Source organism: Nyctereutes procyonoides, unplaced genomic scaffold (assembly GCF_905146905.1).
Source record: "Nyctereutes procyonoides isolate TBG_1078 unplaced genomic scaffold, NYPRO_anot_genome, whole genome shotgun sequence".
NCBI classification, from domain to species: Eukaryota; Metazoa; Chordata; class Mammalia; order Carnivora; family Canidae; genus Nyctereutes; species Nyctereutes procyonoides.
Window position 1 is genome coordinate 60162676 of NW_026575133.1, and position 21903 is coordinate 60184578.

The 21903-nt window shown below is 38.9% G+C and overlaps 1 protein-coding gene across 1 annotated transcript in view; it reads left to right on the forward strand.

The window, feature by feature from the left end:
* Positions 1-2653: 2653 nt before the first annotated feature.
* HPGD (15-hydroxyprostaglandin dehydrogenase) overlaps positions 2654-21903 on the forward strand; it is a 30056-nt gene continuing 10806 nt past the window's right edge. Inside the window, exons 1-4 of the mRNA XM_055300015.1 lie at positions 2654-3088; positions 3391-3514; positions 6897-7003; positions 15391-15487. Coding sequence (XP_055155990.1) covers positions 2996-3088; positions 3391-3514; positions 6897-7003; positions 15391-15487 — 421 coding nt within the window. The 5' untranslated portion in view covers positions 2654-2995. The remainder of the gene's footprint in view (positions 3089-3390; positions 3515-6896; positions 7004-15390; positions 15488-21903) is intronic.

Here is a 21903-nt window from a genome sequence, read left to right on the forward strand (position 1 = left end):
GTGAATGATGGATTGTTTCATATTTAACTCAGTTTTACTTAAGAATTATTTTTTAAATTACATTGATGATAAAATCGTATAGCTAGTGTCAATGAAACTAAATGATGCTATCAACACAGAAGCTGAGAAATGTATATCAGAACCCACAGGGGGATGTGTTTATTTAGTAAAAAGTACTTTTCTGTTTTTTAGAATATACATATATAATGTCTTGTAGGCATTTTAAGTCAAAACGTACATCTAATACAAAATATGGTAAAATATCAGGACATTCTACTTCAAAAAATACCATTCCAATGTAATTTTTCCAGGCTTAACTTTTAAATTATGTAAAAAGATCACAATATATGGCAAATCTCACCATCTCTTTCAAATTTTCTGTCTTCTCTCAGACACATATCTCATGTTTATTTGTACTGTTCGTTGTTCAATATGTACGAGCACACACTTTGGGTGGCCCTGTGCTGGATGCTGGAGATATCTAGAAAAAAACAAAAACAAAAACAAAAACCCAGCTCTCCCTTCCAGGAGAGCTGGACACACAGAGATAGTAAGATCATTAGAATAATGTGATGGGTGTTGTCACTGTAGAATTTTCATAGCTGAGTTGGAAGACAAGTGAAGAAAGTAGGAGGGGACGTATCCTCAGGTGAGCAGACAGAAGATGGCAAAGGCCTGAGCTTGGGGAATGGGGTAGGTTTTAAGTGACTCTGCTTTCTAGACTTTAAATAAAGGGGCCAAGGGATAGGCAGGGGCATGGAATGTGGTGCCCTCCTCCTATGCAGTGCCCTAGAGTTCGGATAGTTTACGGATTTTGAAATGTCCAAACATGATGAGATCTACAGTTTAGAACTTTTACTGAGAGGAGTGTGGAAGCTGAAATGGATTTAGGAAATTTGTGGGCAAAGTAATTCAGGATGTTAACTGCTATGGTTATCACAGGAGAAAGTCAAGGGTCTGAATAAAGACACTAACAATGAAAGCTGAGAAGAAAGGTCCCAACTGCCCTAGATCCCAGTCCTTCCTATGTGTTAGAAATAAGTAAATAACCCAAATAAACAAAAACTGTTTGTCACATTTTCTTTTCTATCTCTCAGGTATTATTTATTAATAATCCAGAAGTAATTACGTAGAACAGATATTTATCGTATGGCTCTGTGCCAGGCACTGTGCTTTACATGTATTTCCTAATTTAATTTTCACCAAATTCTCATAGGAACTGCTTCTTTACTACTAAGAAGTCTGAGGCACAGAGAGTTGAAGCAACTTGTCCCAGGTCACAGTGCTGGTCAGAAACAGAGGCAGGATCCAGACCCATTTTGTCTGAATCTGAAGCTGATGCTCTGATATCTCACCCCACCCCCCTCCAGACTGCTTCCAGTGCCTCTCACTCTAGTGGACACCCGGCCTTTTACATTGAATCTGTATTTCTGTCCTTCCTTAAAGGAAAACTTGGTTTTTCCTCTAATGCTTCTGACTACTGTCCAATCTATTTCTTCCCATGTGATGTCTTGAGCTCCTGCGATCCCCATCTTCTCACCAGCCGTTTTCTCCTTAAATTTCAATTTGGTTTCTATGCCTTGTGAACGTACTCACACTAATTCTTTTCTTGAAAAATTCAAAGCATTTCTCCATCTGTCTTTCCCTTGTGCTCCTTAAAGTAGTTTGCCAATTAACTCCACCTTTCTTCTTGAAGCTATTTTCCCCATCTTTGTGGCGACACTTTGCTGTCCCAACATGGTCCAATGTGGCTCTAGTGGTTCCTCCTCCGCTAGTTCCTTCCTGCGGAAGAGCTCTTTCCCTTTTTTCTTCTATGTTCTGTGCATGCCACTAAGAGGTATTGGGTTTTTGTTTCCTTTTTTAAGATGTCCCCTGGTGTTCTTTTTCAGTACGATCTCTCAACTTACTCTGTCTTAATTTCTCAACATTTTTTTGAAGACCCAATTTCAAATCAACTTGGAAGTTTTTCTTAGTTGGCTTAGTGACAGCGTGTGTGTATTTTACACAGCACCCTCCCCGCTCCCCCCACGCCTTCACTGCTGACCCAGTCACCTTCCCCCTTATCTCCTGTAGGCAGCAAAGAAGCACACAAAGGATTCATTCTGCTGTTCATTTAAGCCTGTTGCCTGACTTTCATCTCCTGGAATGCTTAGGTTTCTTTGTTCCTAATAGGTGCCAACCAGGTATTAAGCTTACAGCGTTAAAATTGAAGCCTGCAGGTGATAACAAGAAAAAAAAAAAGTGATTAGGTCAGAAGAATAGCCGTGGCTGAATGCATCTTGGATACACAGCTTATGCTCAAGTTCCTGGAGGACAGAGAACCTCTTTCCCATGCCCAGAGCCTCCAAGGCGAGCATGAGTCGATGAGTAAGCATTCCATTGAACCAACTGTTTACCAGGCTCACAGCGACTCTGCAAGTCCTGTGCAAGTAAATGCTTACTGTTCCGGGGGAGCCCAGTTGACACCACGGTGGTCATGACATGGGAATTCAGACATAAACTTAGATTGAGACAAGGAGTACCATCCCTAAAATTTTGCTGTTTGCTTGGTTTTTATTCTTTTTTTTTGGGGGGGGGAGGGGGTCGAAGAGGGGAGGACCTGAAGGGAGGAGGAGGGGGAGGAGGAGGAGGAACCCAAGCTCCCGAGCCCCTCCCCTGCGCTGCTCTTCTCCGGGTGGTCTTCAGCGCCCCGAGGGTCATCTTTTGGGGGAAATAACCTTGCTGTTTGTCCGTGTCAGCGCCCGGCCGGGCGGCCCCTCCGTGGGAGGCCGAGGAGGGGCTCTGACCCGGGCTCCGCGTCCCGGAGGCAAAGATCGCGACGCTGGGAGCCTCGGAGCGCTCGGGGCCAGGTGACACGGCCGTGGGCTCCCGGCGCGGGCCGGACAGGCTCCTCCCCGCCCACTCGCAGGACAGCGCGCGGCGGGGGCTATAAAGGCTGCGCGGCGCGGAGGCCGAGACACGGAGCTCGCCCACCGCCCGGAGCAGCGGCAGCGCCATGCACGTGAACGGCAAAGTGGCGCTGGTGACCGGCGCGGCGCAGGGCATCGGCAGAGCCTCCGCCGAGGCGCTGCTGCACAAGGGCGCCAAGGTAAGCGCCGCGCCCCGGCCGCGGGAACGCGGACCCTCGCCCCCCACCCCCCCCACCCCCGCCCAGGGACGCCCCGCGAGCTGGGGGCCGCGCCCTAGCACCACCACCCCCCGCACCCCCCGGCCGGTTCCGAAAGCTGCCGAGGCTCACGGTCTGGAGCAGATCTCCAGAGCGGCGGGGAGAGACCTTGAACTTGAATCGCAGAATCTGAGCTCCCGGAGGGGAGCGTCCCGGTGTTTATTTACTGCTCCCCTGTCTGCTGCACAAGCTGTGCAGGACCTCGATTCCTCCCTTGTCTGCAGGTAGCGCTGGTCGATTGGAATCTCGAAGCAGGTGTAAAGTGTAAAGCTGCCCTGGATGAGCAGTTTGAACCTCAGAAGACTCTGTTCATCCAGTGCGATGTGGCTGACCAGGGACAACTGAGAGGTGAGTGAGGGGAGTCCATCCACCCACAGGGAACACGCCTTGAGCAAGCAGCGACCTGAAGGCAGCCCGAGCCAGACAAGCAGCCTGGGTGCGGGCAGATCGGCTCCCTCCTGGAAAGCAGCTCCTGAGAAGCTCCAATAGAGAACTTGGACTGTTAGGTTTCCAGCTGACATCTGGATAGCCATAAAAACTAAGGGGGGTGGGGGTGGGGGGAGAACCAAGGCTGCTTGAGACACCTTCTAGTCATTTGGCAGCACAGAATGTAATCACAATTCCTTTGTGTATTCAAAGACCGTGCTGCTGCAGTAATTATTAAATGATCGAAATTGCAGATGGAACTTGGAAAGTTGAAGTAGGCTAAGGGACTGTGGCAAACAACTTCTCCCAGAACGCTGAAGATGCAGAGTCCAATGACAACCAAATGTGGCAATGTTTCCTTTTAAACATAAGAGAATGCAAGATCAAGGATCATCATCGCAGACGTGCTAGATGCTTTCAACCAAATGTTCTCTCTGGCTTTTCCCCTCTGAAATGGTACTTAAAAATAATAATAGCTGCGCTACAGTGTTAGAATTGCAGAAGAAAAGTTTCTATCAGACTTTCCTCAATGCTTTCCTGTTTCCGATCTACTCCCTTAAAATAGAACAATCTACTTGTGAGATAGGGAGGACAGTATTGGCTGTACAATTAACAGATTTGTTCATATGGCGGCCTGATAGATTTGCATGAAAAAATACGATTTCCTGGGGGAGGGGAGTAGAAAAATAAAATATATGTATTTCACAGTTTTATTGGAAGATGAAATTGTTTAGGCACATCTGTAATCAAAGGGCAAAAAAAAAATCTTCCATAAAAGTCACTCCTGTACTCCTGTTTTTAAAGGAACACTGAAAATGTAAATTTCTTTGAAATGTTGGAATATTCTATAAGAGGGTGAAGATGGAGTGGTATCTTAGAAGGGGGTGTTCCTCCTACAGTTAAAGGAGATTGTTTTAAAGGAAATTATGTAATTAAAATGGTAATAAGGACCTATAACATGAATTACAAGCATGACTAGAAGAGATCTGTGAACCCAGTGCTAGTGGAATATTTTGCTAGAAAATAAAGTTTTGTTGATTGTGCATGATATTTTGGATTGAGGATAAAGTCATGCCAAATTCCAACATCCATGCTGATGAAATAGGAAACAGTATAGATCATCTAAAACTACTTCTGCCTGAATTTATGTGGTTTCACATGTGACATTTAACCTTAATTGTTTTTCCTTCCCAGTATTTAAAATTAGTATCTTGGCTGTAAACACATTCCTTAAGGATAAGTGATTGTGGAGGAGGAAACTCAGACACATAGTGAGTGACCAGGAGAAGGCATGTTGGTCATGAGAAGTCCACATGTTGTCTAGACATCAGCATTTATTTGCATTTAAGGAAGACATGGCCCTGACTCTAACAATTTCAGAATTTAATGCCATCTACAGCTTTTGAAACTGTTTAAGCTGTGACTAACGGAGACTTCTTTGAAATCAAATAAATACGGAGGTGAAAAGTTTCTTAGAGATGATCCAACTGTAATTCATTTTACAAATGAAAAAAAAATACTGCATGGAGAGTTTAGGTATAGCTTATAAATGTCAGCAAGAGCTGAACTGTAAGCCACTTCAACCTGAAATTCAGTAGTAGGTCAGAGAAAAGATGATGTTTTAGATATTGATAAGGGCAGAGAATAAGGAATGCAGTAGAGACCAGAATGAGGAAAGAAAATTAAAGAAGCAATTGGACTTAAATACTTACCAACCTAAATTTCCTATAAGATGGATGTGGAATTTTGAAGAGTAGAAAATGCTTTAGGTGGAATTAAAAAATATATATATATATATATATATTATATTATAAAATTTATATATATAAGTTATATATATATAAGTCACATATATTCCTTAGATATTTTCTGCTAGAGGACTTTTCTGGTATCAATTGGAGATTCTACGCAGTTTAAAGATTCCATAAAAGAATAGAAAATTTTTATTTTGTTGTTTTCTATAACAGTATGGTAAAGTACTGTAAATAATGGCTTTTGCAATATTTTTGGCAATTAACTTGCATAGTAGTTTATCCATTTGGGAACTGATGAAGCCATGCCCTCTTCAATATGTCTGGTGGCTGTTAATGATTCTAGATTTATTAATCAAAATAAAGCTAGTCTAGATTTTCTGTTTTCAACTAATTCCTATATTGGCCCTAAGACTGGAGAATACATTTCTATCATTTGGAAAAACAACCATGATTGTTATCTATAGTCTCAAGTAATACACCTAGAACCAATGGTAGAAGGCCCAAGGAAACAGTTTAAATCTACACAACTATTGTCAAAACCTGCTTTGAGAAATAATGTGTTTCTTGATACAAAAGTGGTAAAGTCAAGTATGAACTGGCTAAGGAAGGAGGGTTTGGAAGGACTAGACGGGATATGTGGTTGGACCATGTAATGAGTGACCTTCAGGCCTCAGAATCTATGTAGATTTTACCCTGGTTGAAAGTAGTTTTTATACAAAATAGTTATACAAAATAGTAATTCAAAGTAGCAATAATAGAAAGAAAAAAGAATAGTAAATATTGAAGTCACCGTAGCCAGATCAACTGAATGAAAATATACTTTTTCTTACTGGGGTATCAGACTCCTTGAAATGATCATAATGAATCTGAATACAAGAAGACACATGTTTAATATAACACTTTATAAAGATAATATGGCTTATTAAAAAAGGATATTTGTCATAGTCTAAGCCACAGAACTTCAGTAATTTCCTAAGAACCAAGAGATATTGGCTGTCCAAGTGGACTTCTAAGAGCTCTTAGCTTAGGAGGCTCAGTTGTCTAAAATTTACTACATTAAGAACTTCAGTGTGCATACAGCTCATCTACAGACCTAATTAAAGAGTCTGATTCAGTAGGTCTGTGGTGGCAACAGACTATGCATTTAAAAAAAAAAAGGTTTATTATTTATTTTAGAGTGCATGAGTAGGGGGAAGGGTAGAGAGAGAATCTTCAAGCAGAATCTCTACTGAGTACAGAATCCCCAACAGTGCTGGCATCTCATGACCCATGAGATCATGACCTGAGCTGAAATTGAGAGTCAGATGCTCAACCAGCTGACCCACCCAGATGCCCCAGATTATGCATTTCTAACAAGTTTCAGGGTAACGCCGTTGATGCTGCTGGCTCACAAACCATGCTCCTAGAAGCAAGGCATTAAGTTATAGTCTAAGAGTAAAATTTTCATTATAAAAGTGAATAAATGAAAATTAATGTCAAGGCACAGGGTAGGATTGAAATGTACATCTGGAACACAAGAATATATCTATAATGCCTTTTTTTTTTCTTAGACACTTTTAGAAAAGTTGTGGACCACTTTGGAAGATTGGACATTTTGGTCAATAACGCTGGTGTCAATAATGAGAAAAACTGGGAAAAAACTGTGCAAATTAATTTGGTAAGCCATCTTAGCCATGTTTATTGCCTAAACCTATTTAATAAAATGATGCTTTTACTGGAGAAAAGGTTCTTACATTATGGAATCAGTATAGTGACCAACAACATAGAGAATGGCAAGTTACAGAAAGCTAGAAAAGAAGAATTTCCTTTTACAAATGGGAAGACATTTGAAACGTCTAATTATGCAAATAAATCTGTCTTAAAAATCTTAAAAGGAAATATGAAAAAAAACCATAGTTTATCACGTAACTTATGAGTTACCAAACCATGGTCCTAGATGAAACTGGCCTGCCACCTGCTTTTGTACTTGGGAGCTGAAAATGGGTCTTACATTTCTTAGGGTTGAAAAAATGTAAAAAAAAAAAAAATACAAACTATGTGAATATCTGAAATTTAAATTTTGGGCAGCCTGGGTGACTCAGCGGTTTAGCACCACCTTTGGCCCAGGGTGTGATCCTGGGGACCTGGGATCAAGTCCCACATCATGCTCCCTGAATGGAGCCTGTTTCTCCCTCTGCCTGTGTCTCTGCCTCTCTCTCTCTCTCTGTCTCTCATGAATAAATAAATAAAATCTTAAAAAAATAAAATTTAAATTTCAATGTTTATAGTTTTATTGAAGCACAGCTATCATCCATGTATATATTGTCTATGGTTACTTTTTGCTACAGAGCAGAGTTGAATAGTTGTAACTACCTTATGATGTGCACTGACTAAACTATTTACCATATGGCCCTTTACAGAAAAATACTTGTCAATCCTGGCTTCAATTACTTATTTATAAACTAAATCTTAATTTAATTCCAGAAACATAACAGCATGCAAGGCAAAAGTGACTGTTGGACTTTATAATTATTAAGATTTTTATCCTGAAAGTCAATGTGTGTGTGTGTGTGTGTGTGTGTGTGTGTGTAACTTCTACAATGTTTGATGATTATTTAGCTCCTAAATTACAAAGAATGTAGAAATAGGAAATATAATTTCTGTTTTACCCTCTGTATCACAAGTTTGTTGGCTATCCACTTTATAAACACCATTGAGGTAAGATAGTGGGGTGTAGTGAAACTTAAATCTTAGCCAAAGCATGCTGTAAGAGGTAGGCTGTGCAAGGGGTCACCATGCTTTACCTGTTAAGGTCATCCTACTAGTCTTGCAAAACAGGTATGTGTAAAGTACAGAAGGGCCACTGTGTGTATAAACATACAGGGAGTGGTCCCATACTTCTTGATGCCCTCCTAGGCAATGATAAACTCCTTAAAAACAGGATGTGTTGTGTTTTATCTTTCTTTCTTAGTAGTCAACACAATATCTTGAAGATAGTGCTTAGTCAATAAATATATGACTTGAATCTACATTCCCATGAGTAATTTCTTAGCTAATAACTTGATGGGACTAATGAGAATTATACTACCTCACAAAAGAACTGAACCACTTTGAAGGGTACAAAGTTTCTCCACAAAGTTTCTCCACATGGTACAAAGTTTAGACAGATGCCTAAAGTCCTTAAACTGAGAATTAAAGTTGCTATTTTAGAGTATAATTTCCTTCCAGTTCTTTTTAACACTTGTCTCAAGTGTTCCTAGATATCATTAGATTTCAAAATAACTTTAAAACCTACCTGTCAAGTTTCCCCCAAAGTCTTTCTAGGATATGTTTGTGTGTTTAGAGACCTGACCTGTCAACTTTCATATTGAATTTGTCTCTTGCGGACAGTATAGCATGAGCACTTATTGTTTAAGTCACACCTGAGTATATCTGCATTTTATATTTGTGAATTTAAGCCACTTATATTTATTATTACCCTCTACTGAGATTTATTCTTACAGATTTGTTTGTATCTTATTTTTTAAATATTTTTTTAAAGAATCATTTATTTATTTTAGAAACAGAATGAGTTGGAGAGGAGTAGGGGAGAGTGAGAGAGAGAGAGAGAGAAGCAGACTCATTGCTGAGTGTGGAGCCTGATGTAGGGCTTGATCTCATGACCCATAAGATGATGACCTGAGCTGAAATCATGAGTCAGATGTTTAACCAACTGAGCCACCGTTCCCCTTTAGTTCATATTTTGAATTTACTAAGTTTTCTTTTTGTTTTTTTATCTTTTTCCATTCCTTTGTTAAATTCCACAGGATACATTTAATTTTTTCTGCTGGTAAGAGAATTGTACATTTTATTTATTTATTTTTAAGATTATATTTACTTGAGAGAGAGAGAGAGTGCTCATGAGTTAGGGGAAGAGGCAGAGGGAGAGAGAGAAGCTGACTCCCCACTGAGCAGGGACCCTGATGTGGAGCTTGTTCCCAGGACCCTGGAATCATGACCTGAGCCAAAGGCAGACACTTAACCAACTGAATCACCCAGGTACCTTGAAAATTGTACATTTTATTAATCTCTGGATGCTGCCCCTGACTCATTAGGAACCATACTTCATTACATCCTTTGGTTGCCAGATCAAGAAACAAATAAATGTATGACCAGTTGAGAACTTCAAGAATATTTAAGAATATATTTTTATAAACTTAATGGCACTTTCCACAACCACATAACATGATAAGAATTTCTTTGAATCAAGCTTTGCTACTGAAAAAGCACAAATCACAGAGCAGTTTTCTCCCTATAGCCTCACTACTGATATTTTAACAGTTTCATCAGTAATAGCTACAGTTATTTTATAGATAAAGGGCATAAAGTTGCATATATTTGTTGCATTAATAATGAACACTTACTGTGTCTTCTAAGAAATTAGCAGTCAGAAAACTGTAATGATTAGAGTTGATATAAAGAAAATGAAGATAGTGAAGACATTATCACAAAAATAATAAGATTAGAATCATCAGTCTTCATCTGGCTGAGAGAGCATGTTTGCTTTAACATAGCCTGGATGAATAAACTTGTTGCAAGCTAAAAATTCGTACATTGTCTACAAATAGAGAATTCTAGAAAACCAGGAGAATTTTATTTGACTCCTTTGGTTACAACTCACTCTCCTGGATTCTTCCTCATTGAAATTATCTGGCCTTTATTTTTCTTTGGACTCTGCTGACATAGGCCACTCCTTAGCTTAACTCCAGGAACTAAAGACGTTTATTTAATTTTACATCTAGAGAGCAAGATATAACCTTTGTTACCTATATATAACTTGAAAACATGTTACTTCCCCTCCTACCTGCAACACCCGTTTCAAGAGTAGATTAGGGTCTGATCTGTCCTTATCCTTCCAACTTGATTATCTTTGTTAGTACAATGCAAATATTTGTGTTTGGTTCATATTATTTTTTTTAGACTTTGAATGTAATTTGCCTCCTTTTACAGTACCCCGTGTGTTCTTTTGCATGTTTTTCTATGTTCCTGTCCCTGTCAGAGAGTAACCACTTAGTTAAAGGACCTCACCAAATATCTCTTCTTCTGGAATCTTGTATACCATAATTATACCATTCTTATAGGGCTTACAAATTTAAAAATTTTATTAGAATTATTTTTATGCCTGTGCAGCTTATGCAAGTATACTGTAAGCTCTCTTAATAAATGAAAATTTTGTGTACAGAGTAGATGTCCAATTAATATTTATTGGATAAATAAACTCTTATCCTATGATATTTTGCATTCATGAATATTCATTTTTGTATTTTAATATATTTGGTTTATTTCCTAATACATCAGTGTTGCCAAGCTGTATCATATGTCCTTCCACTTTTACTCCTTACCAAACTTACTGCTTCCTTATCCTCAACTGAGCAGATCTCACCATTCTTCCCACACAAGAGATACATTAAACCTCTTCCCATTCTTCATTTCCATTAGGCTATTCTGTGCTTCCTCCTTAATCTGAAGCCAACTGCAGTAGCTTTATTTATAGTTACCCAGAGCTCATTAGAAGTGTTCAGAAAAGACTGAACCTTTGAATAACTATCAAAGGTTACTCTGGCAATTGGGCGGGTGGAGGTAGACTTAACTTTGAATATTGATAAGGCCATTCTTTGATATATTTCTTTTACTTTTTGACCTTTAGTAAGCCTAAATAATTCATTCCCATTCAGGTGGGATTTATAATCTGATTTGGACATGTAACTAACATATATTGAATCCCTTAGTGTACTCAAATAAAAACTAAACAAAACAGATGGCTTATTGCTATTGATTTTTTTTTTTCAGAAATACAAGGGTTGACTAAAGATTTGTACTGGGAAGGGTATACATTTACAATCAGCCAAAACTAGATTACAGTTATGAGTTTAGGATCCATGAACTTTTTTTTTTAAGATTTTATTTATTTATTCACGAGAGACACACACAGAGAGAGAGAGGCAGAGACACAGGCATAGGGAGAAGCAGGCTTCATGCAGGGAGCCCGACATGGGACTCAATCCTGGGTCTCCAGGATCAGGCGCTGGGCCGAAGGCGACACTAAACCTTTGAGCCACCCAGGCTGCTTGAACTCATGAACTTTTATTTCATTTCTCTGGTCTTGAATTTCCCAATTTTAAGGGGACAAAGATAATTTCCTTACTCTGAAGGATGATTAAGCTTAACTAAAGTGAAACTTACATGAAATATCCAGCATAGTTCTTACTACATAGATAGTATCACTCAATAAATTACATTTATCCTCCATAATGTAAAAACTTACATTTTCTTCATTCTTATAATCTCATTTCTATATGAGGTAGATTCCTCTGCCCTACTCTACCTCTAAGGAAGAGTTGAGGAGATGGGCAGAAATGTCAAAATGTGCTCCCTTTTCTTGGCTCCCAAGGATGTTGATTACAAATTAAATAACTAGCTCTGCAAGGGGGACTACAATAATATTTACCACATAAACAAGCAAAAATGGAAGAAGGCTGGAAATAAAAGATAAAAAGAATTTTAGAAAAAAAAATCATCTATATTAGTATTCCCCTAGAATCAGGCTGGAGAAAAGACAGGAAACTTGAAAGGCAATGTCACATGATTTAGATAACAGAGTTTTTAAAATTAGAGTGTATATAAGGACCAGAAATAAGCTAAAAGGAACCTCAGAGGGGAGGAAGATAAGGAAAATGTTAGATTAGAAAATTTCAGTAGTGAATACGTGTGTGCGCTTTTTACATATAGGTTATGGAAATATATATGTAATATATAACATATTATATATTATATATAATAATATATGTTATAGATATATATTAAGAAGAGATGATGCCTGATAAGAAGGGTTAAACAAATACATTATTACCATTTGTCCATATAACTTTGTTACTTAAGAATTATTCCCAGTACGGGGGATTTATGAGTGGTTTTAATTTATAGAATGCTTTAATCTGTGGAAAAAAATGATTTAGGATTTGGAATACAGCAGTTATAAAATGATTTAGGATTTGGAATGCAGCAGTTATAATTTTGGTATTACATATAAAAATTTGTCATAACCAAAACTGTTGAGTAAGCATATGTTAACTAGACCATTTTGCCAATAATTGAATTTTTATTTGCACCATGTGAAATTAGGCATAGGATTTTCTTTTTCTTTTTTTTGAGAGTCAAGTACAAAATTTTTTGAATGTCGGGCAGCCCCAGTGGCCCAGCAGTTTAGCGCCGCCTTCAGCCCGGGGTGTGATCCTAGAGACCTGGGATCGAGTCCTACGTCAGGCTCCCTGCATGGAGCCTGCTTCTCCCTCTGCCTGTGTCTCTGCCTCTCTCTCTCTCTCTCTCTCTCTCTCTCTCTCTCTCTCTGTCTCTCATAAATAAATAAGTAAAATCTTAAAAAAATTTTTTTGAAGGTCAAATACAAAATTTGAGAGTACCTGTATGATAGACTAAAATAATGCTATAGATCTCAACTGTTTTGTGTTTGTAGCTAGAACTTGTCTATAATTTTAATTTTCTTTTTTCTCCCTAGATGCTTGCTATTTTAATGACCCAATCTATGTGATATATAAATATTGCCAAGGGACAAATATATTAGGAACATTAATAAAAAAACATTTTATTCTGTGGTTTCCTAACATTTCCTTGATTATATTATTTGGGATAAGGAAGAGATTGTTCTAGGAAAGAAGATGAAAATATCACATATGTCCCAACCAAAGCATTAGACCCTATTTTGTAGATTTGAAAAATTACTTCGTTCTTGATAATGGATGGGAAAATAATCCTTTGGCCTCCTCCACTAAAGACCTGGAAATCTTCCTTTAAAAAAAAAAAAAAAAGCTTAAATATTTCCAAACTTTCTATCTGGCTGCATCTTCTGGAGGTTGAAAACACAAAAACAGAGTGTCAGCAAAGCTATAAATACCTGAGAATAAAAGCATAGCACCAATATGTGTAAACAGAAATTCTGTCCAGACATGCTAGAGATTTAGGCAGAAACTACCAGAATCTAACTGACTTCAATAATTTCAGCCATGTACATTTTTTCCTTCTTATATAAACCATTTAATGTTTTGTATTTTTTCTTTTTAAAAGGAATCGTGGAGATTTTACTCATTCTCCCTAAGCCTACTTAAAATCAAACTGACACATGGCTTAAGTGAATACAATCTTTAATTTACTTTTTTTTCATAACTGCTATTAGGTAGGGAGGCAACGTTGAATGTCAAGAAAACTCCAAACAGACTTTTTAAAATAAAAAGAAGGTAAATGCCAATATATGCCCTCAGTTTCAGACTCATTACTGTTGTATCATTTTCTTTGCAGTATTGTAAAGACCACCTCCACCTTCCTGCAAAAAAGCAGGAATTAAGATGTCAAAAGAAAATGTTCACCTGCTAAAAGTCTGAGTTGGAAGGGAGAGGAATTCTTAAATCTAAAAGGGAAAATAAGGGGATCCCTGGGTGGCTCAGCGGTTTAGCGCCTGCCTTCGGCCCAGGGCGTGATCCTGGGGTCCCGGGATAGAGTCCCATGTCAGGCTGCCTGCATGGAGCCTGCTTCTCCCTCTGCCTATGTTTCTGCCTCTCTCAGTCTGTGTCTCTCATGAATAAATAAATAAAATCTCAAAAAAATAAAAATAAAGGGAAAATAAGGCATCAAGTAGGAGTTTTGTATCACAGGTTGTTTTTGGTAGTGGTGAATTCTCAAATGTTAGAATAGAACCATGCTTATGCATAGAGGTGAGAAACAAATCAGAGTAAACGCTCACAAAGGCAGTTGCAAGAGTGATGCAGAAGATTAAGCGGCAGACAGTAGGAAGATGTGCCTAGCTGATCAGAAGTTCGGATGCTGAAACCAAGCGAAAAACTTATGTGGTCTCACACAACACAGAGGTCAGGATTGCTTGATACTGCAACACAGTGCTACCGGAACTCAGTTTCTTTTCATCTCTCCAGTCGGCCTCCCTTCTTGGAGATTTCATCTTAAGGATACTAACAATGTAACTGTATCTTCCAGCCATCACACCCCTACTAAATGATGGAAGAAGCCCTCATTCTGATGTAATAATTTCTTTCTGATTTTCTTAAAAGCAACAATTTTTTTTTTCAGTAACATCCTGTTCCACCACCACCTGCCCCCTTGCCTGGACCCACTCCAGCTGACTGCTCCTCAGGTCTCAGTGGCTAGAAATGGGTCACATGTAGGCCTCCAAACAAGTTACTAGCAAAGAGAATGGGGTTTCTGTGACTAGATTAAATTAATCAGTGTCGGGCAGCCCCAGTGGCCCAGCGGTTTAACGCCGCCTTCAGCCCGGGGTGTGATCCTGGAGACCCGGGATCGATTCCCAAGTCCGGCTCCCTGCATGGGAGCCTGCTTCTCCCTCTGCCTGTGTCTCTGCCTCTCTCTCTATCTGTGTGTCTCTTATGAATGAATGAATGAATGAATGAATGAATGAATAAATAATAAAATATTTAAAAAATTAATCAGTGTCCATACTAAACCTAAGAAGATCACCTTCCCCTGCAGAAACAAGTGCAAAACAGACTTTTTATTAGAAATAAAAAAAGGACATGAAAGCTGTGTAGAAAATCAAGGGCTTTCCTTATTATATATTCCAAGGTCCAAGAGAATTAAACAGAGCAGATGAATGAAAAATACCTGGATCTGAGAACCATATGCTAAGAAGGGTAAATGAGTTTTGTATCCAATATTCAGAAAAGAAGAACACTGTATATACAGTTCTCAAAGATGCTTAGATTTGAGGTCAAGTGACAGACACTATGGTAATATGACTTTTTTCATAAAATCTCAGATTGGACAATGAAGTGAAGTTGCAGAGATGTGAGAAGCTCCTCAGGTAGAGGCAAACAAAAAAGAGTCCAGGCACGACCAGCTTTAAAAAAAAGCAAGCAGCCACTTGAAAAATTTTTGGTGATAGTATTTGCAGAAATCTCCCTGGGTGTCTCCAATAGCCTTAAAACTTGGGACTATGATATATAAATAATGGCTGTGTTGCTTTTCCCATTTATGCCTCTGGATTAGGTTTCTGTTATCAGTGGGACCTACCTTGGCTTGGATTACATGAGTAAGCAAAATGGAGGAGAAGGTGGCATCATTATAAACATGTCATCTTTAGCAGGTAAGGACCATGATTACCTCATAATGACTTCCTATTGGTAATTTGGACCACAAAAGTAAATCTACATTGATAATAATTTCCTATTGATAATTTGAACCATAAAAGTAAATCTTTCGAGTATATTTATTATCAAATCAGGTTGGGAATTGAAAATTTGTTTGTTTGCTCTGTTTCTCCTGGCTCTATGGAATTTTCTGTTGCATAAGATCAGAAGTTTGAAGTATATGTTGATTCCTATTATTTTAAATGGTGACTTTTAAGCTCTCTTACTGTAGCACTAAGTGATAATGCAAGTGAAAGCATCTTTGACAAAGTAAAGAGTACTAAAACATAGTTAAGGTGTCTCTACTTCCATGTGATTTTAGAAAGAATATATAATTTGAAATATGGCATATATAGTAGTTGGTTCTGTGGTAGGGGAGGCCAGACTTTACCTGGAGTTTCTTACGGTCTGGCTGGGCCCGAGAATTAAATTGACATAAGACAGGTTAATAGGAAAAAAGCTTATAGATTTTTATGTGTACATGAAAGCCCCCACGGGAAAACCAAGACTCAAAAATGGCTAGGCCTAGCGTTTATAAACAAGGTTGAACAAAGAGAGGTAATTGTGGGGAAGCAACTAAAATATATAGGGAGCCTAAAGGAAGATAAGAGTTATTTTAACAAGGTCTGTACAGATTTCCATTGGCCTCAAACCCCCATCTCTGGTGATAAGAATGTTTCTTTCCTCCTGGTATAGGAAGGGCATATTTTTTACATGGAAGTTTTATCACCTGCTTTCAGGAGGAAAAGGAAAGGTCAGAGTGCCCTTCTTATACCTGCTGTTTTTCAAGTGCCTTTAGCTTAAAATAATCCTTATGCCAAAGTGACACATTTTGGGGTGATCTATCCTGCTACTCTTCAGTGCTAAATGGCTGTAATAAACAGAAACACGAAGTGGCTTAAATATAGCATAAGCTTATTTCTCATATATCATCAGCCCTGGGCAAGAGATTTGTGGTTGGGAGCCTCTTCAATATGCAATCATTTGGAAAACCAGGCTGACAAAAGCTCTTTGACATGGAGCATCCATAGTTTTGCTGGAGGTACTGGGGTGGGGTGGCGTAGGGGGACTCTTTTCTCTGTGACATTGAAATAGAGAACACTGAGGGGGTGAAGCTGGTTTTCTAAACACCCCCCACCCCAGCTCAGTAATGACAAACCTCACTTCTGTTCATGTTCTGGTATAGAATTTGATCTCATGGCTCACATAATCACAAAAGACTCTGAGAATGTAGTGTAGCTATGTACCTAAGGAAAGAATAGATTCATGTAGATGGCTAACCACCTTTGCCACAACTTGCATCCCAACGTATGTTCTATTCAGGACAGTAGGATTTAATACCACCGGATACCATGTTACTCAATAGTAGCTATAAATTTTTGGCAGGAACTGTTGGAACAACTTAACCAAATGACTTGACTTTTAAAATTCTAGGGGGAAGAAAGATTCACCAATGGTTCTTCAGTAATTCAAATAAATGATGAGGTTTTAAAAGTCTGACCAGTATTGACAGCACATCTAAACTATGCGGTTCCAAAAGTAGGGAGACCTCCTTACATTATCTGATTTCAGTTCGTGTGGTAATTTCAGAATAGGTGGTCTCCATCCCTCTCCCTGTGCCCCACCTACTAGCTCCAGTTGTACTTCAGAGGTCAGGTTTGGAGGTGTCTGGGACCACAACAGAGGTCTGATTCTCAGCATTGTTCTTTCCCCTTCCTCTGAGAATCATTGTCAGCTGGCCCTTAAGCCTCTGTGCACCTGCCATCAAGGGAGACTTAGAAATCTCCTTCTTTAGAAGTTCTCAAAAAACAGATTAGCATCTCAGCTTCTGTGTTGCTTAAAGACAAAATGACAACTCTATAAAGTTATTACAGGACTAATTCTGTACATTTGGGAGGTAACTTGGTTATTCTACCTAATGTCACGTCTACTTATAAATTACATTTCCATTCTGAGGACATGGTAAAAGGTGAGAGCATGTTTTGGCCTAAGAGAGAACCACATTTTAGATTCTGGGAATCTGAAGCCCTAAAGTCAAATTGTCAAGGCTCTATCTGTGCTATTTTGAAATGAAATTATAAAGGAAAAATATGTAATTGATTGGAGAATTAACAGGAAATATTTGATATTTTAATAAAAATGGAAATGTAGAGAAACCTGGGGTGGTGATCACAAGATAATCCCATGGACTGTGTCTTGAGGCAAAAGGGGGCTAGCAAGGCTTTTGGAGATGCTTGAACCCTGTCCAGGGAGCTCCTTGCCCTTCTGTCACTGGAGGCACTTCTTTCTTTCCAGACAGGAAGTCTGGAAGGCCTCAGGGTTTGGATCAATTTAGGGCTCTGTGGGAGACATTCTGTACCATAAGAGGAGGCTTAAAAAAAAAATAGGAGGCTTACTTGCCTCAGAGAATGAATAAAGAAATGCAATGTAGTGTACTATGTTTCATCCAATAAAAATACTTAAATGTGTAATAATGCTTAACATTCATTGAGCACTTACTGTTTACATGATACTATTTTAAACTCTACATACACATTACCTCATTTCATACAACAACCCCATGATGTAGATTCTATAATCTCCATTTCACAGAGAAGGAAATAAAGGTAGGAGAATTGAAGTATCTTGCACAAGCTTGCGCGTCAAGGAACCAGTGAAGCTGGAATTCACATGCAAGCAGCCTGATCCAAGATCTCTTCTGTCTTATCCACTAGGTTGTCTAACTCTTCTGTCCTTGAGAGTGTCAGTTTGTCTCTCCATCCATGGCTACTTTAGCCTACCTGGGAGTAAAAGGAACTGAATTCCTAGAACTCGAATAAGCCAGTGAAACTTGCGAGTTATCTTCAGGCCTTCTGGGCACTGCTTTAATCTCAAGACCACATGACTAAACCTCAGGGGTATCTTAGGTTTTTGCCCCATTTGACACACATAGTAAAGCCCTGAAAACATCTGAGGAGCTTACCAAAGTCACAAGTCAAAACACGTCACTGAGAAGCGCAATTTAAGGATTACAATTAGACGTCCACTTTGCTTTCTTGGCTAAGAGCTTGCTTTATCACCCTCCCCTCCCCTGGGTATTTTTCCTCTTCTTAACCTGTTTTAGAGTCAACATCTGGAACCCTGTGTAGATCTTTCTCAAATCATGCAAATAAAAGAGTGAATAAATATAAATTCAGCGATAAGATCATTTTGGTTTTAAATTACCTTTCTGGCACTTGTGCAATTTAATGAATATCTTAGCATTCCATATTGCTTCTCCACCTCATATTCCTCCCAGCCAGCAGGGTAACTCTATTTATAATGGTTGCCTAGTTTAGCTTTATCCATTCTGTTTAATTTGGTGCCTTCATCCTTATGTAGAGAGGTACATTCTCTCTATAATGCCCGACCTCCATACCTGGTACCTTTATACTGTTTCCCTTTTGTCCCTGGCCAATCTGGGCAGGCCCTACCCAACCCTTCCCATCCAGGGCTTTGTCACTAAGGTGCTTCCATCTCACAAAGAGTATTAAAATGTGGTATCTTGTATTCTAGCCTCTCACCTAGAGCTCTTCTTCTTCCCATAATAAGATTACTTTGATAAACACTCAGGTTTTGTAATAGTAGAAGAAGGTCAGTGAGAACCTCTCTGGCTTCACACTTTCCTCAGAAATATTACCAGCAAGTTTATATCCTTGAAAGTCATAGCATGTTGGGAGTGGCCACATGACCCAAAAAGTCTTTGAGGAGTTATCAGGGTCAGAGTATTTTTTTCTCCAGCTTCATTGAGATATAAATGGCAAAATTTAGGAAAGATATCTCTAATGCTTGCTTCCTCTGTGTTTTCCAAGTGTTTTCCAAACATTCTTTCCATGAGGTTTTTTTTTCCTGTGTTCCCTCTTACTGCTCAGTCTGTTAAAGGAATGGCTGTGGCTACTGGTGAACTCCACCAGTCTTTGTTCACAATCTCTTACATGGATTCAGTGGAATCCTTCACTGTCAGTGAGGCCTGAAGTTGAAACACTGGTTTGGGCAGAGAAGTTAATGAGTAATGACCACTGACGCAGACCAAGTATCAAATGCAATTAATAAGTTTAACAAACAGGAGTCAAGTGGAGAGTGATTCCTCCATGTATTGAGGGAAGTTTTTGTGCTCCAGTGGGATGTTCCAAAGTTTTCCTCATCACTGTTGACCACCCAGACTCTTCTCTATGAGTTTTTGTCTATAAACATAATACATAAAGCTTCATTCATTTTGATACATTCATCCTTAAGTATTAAAAAAAAAAGTTGAGAGGAACAAAAGATGCGAGTGAAATCTGGTTTAATACAATTAATTAAATAGCTGTGCTCTGAGCATAAGACATCCAAGAAGAGTCAAGTGTGCTTCTCATATAGTTAGTTGCCTCAAACAGTGGGAAGGACAAAGTTGTTGTCACAGGAAAAGCAATCTGCCTGCCAGTCTTGCTTCCAACCTGCCTATATACTCAGCTGCTGAGATCTTCGTGTTCACTGGGGGCATTCTCTGTGCCTTTAGCAGAGTCACTCAGGGGCATTTTGTGAGAAATCCCACGAGGGTCTTCTCTACTGAGATTGAAAACAGTAAATAAAAGAACTCACTTTCTGAAAACATTTAGAGTCTCAAGAAAACACTTGAAAAATCATGGATCTTTTTTTTTTTCTTTTAGCATATCTTAGATACCAATCCAGTATCATACTTACTTAACTGTAAGTTCCACCTAAACTAATATAATTATCTTGCCATTTGTGTTAAGGCGGATATGCTTCAGTTACAACTTTAAGTAAAAATTCAACTTAATCTAACATATTTTGAGCATGTGCAGAAAAGAAAATGGGGATATGAAAGTAAACAGACAGAATTTCTACCCAGAGAGCTGTGTATCCGTGTCTCTTATCAACATGTCAGAACCAAAGAGTTAGCATGGCATGGACTTTTAAACACAAATGCAATACTGAATTGCAAGGCACTAGGACTCCTGTGTCCTGAAGAGCACTAGTTGGACTGATATGTCACAGCAGACCAGAGATTTCAGGTGAGTTAAAAGACTGATCACCTTTCAGCTCCAGGCCAAAAGTATAAAGGATCACTTGGTACCACTCTCTGCAAGTGTTCATGTTTAGAGAAGGGGACCTAACATACTTAGCAACTGCCAAGGCATTGTGATAAACTATTGGCTATATGGTATCACATTTATGAGTTGCCTAACAAGTTGTCTAACATGGATGGGGATTACCTAGAGGTTTTGTTCAGATGTAAATTCTGACTCAGTAGATCTGAGATGGATACTGAAGTTCCGGTGCTGGTCCCTGGACCACACTTTGAGCAGCTAGCCTCTAGTTTTCATGGGGGGATTCCTTGAGTGGGTCCTGAAATTCATCTCCATTTCCTCTGATCACAACACCAGAAATGACTGAACTTTTAAGATTGTTGGTGCAACATTAGAAGCAGCTTTCTAAGAATTAATAGTTAATTTTTGACAAACAAAATTACCTTCCTGGAAGGAGTTTTTGTTAATAGAAGGTGGGGCTTTAGGAATCCTTATATGACTTCTTACGTCATGTCATACTTTAAAACATGATTTGGGGGTACCTGGGTGTCTCAGCCAGTTAAGCATCCAACTCTTGATTTCAGCTCAGGTCATGATCTCAGAGTCCCGAGATAGAGCCCCACGCAGGGCTCTGTGCTCAGCAGGGAGTCTGCTTGAGAGTCTCTCCGTTTCCCTTCTGTCCTCCCCCTACTGGCTCGCTCATTCTCTCTCTCTAAAATCAAAGAATCAATCAATCAGTCTTTAAAATTAATTGATTAATTAATTAATGAAACATGACTTATCAATGGCAAACATGATACCGAAGGGAAAAAGCAGCATCAGATAAGGTGTTCGTTATGTGGAAAATCACATAATGAGGAAGTGTCCCCATTACTTTACTCAGCTTTCTGCACAAACATAGATAAACAGATAGTCACCAGTTCTCCCTTTGCCCTTTATCTTAGAGAAGTTGATGGTTAAAAACAGAAAGATGAGTAGATGATTCCCTTTTTGATTATAAACAAAAGGAAGGGGTTCAGATAACCACTTTTTGGCACAGCTGTTCAGCTACAGTTTATCATGCAAAGTGGAGATTAGATTCTCCACTTATTTTCCTAAGTTGAATTTCTTTAGCACTTCTGTGTAATCTGTTTCACATGCCTTCTTTCCATTTAAAAGAAAACATGTTTGGGGATCCAGTATGATTGCCCTGTCCAAGCAGATTTCATTTTTTTGCACAAAATCTTTTTGAGTTTTTTACCTTCCACGAGTTGTAGAGATTCAAGCTGTTGCTAATATGGGCAGAATGAATATTAAAGATCGAAGAACTAATGTGGAAATGGAAA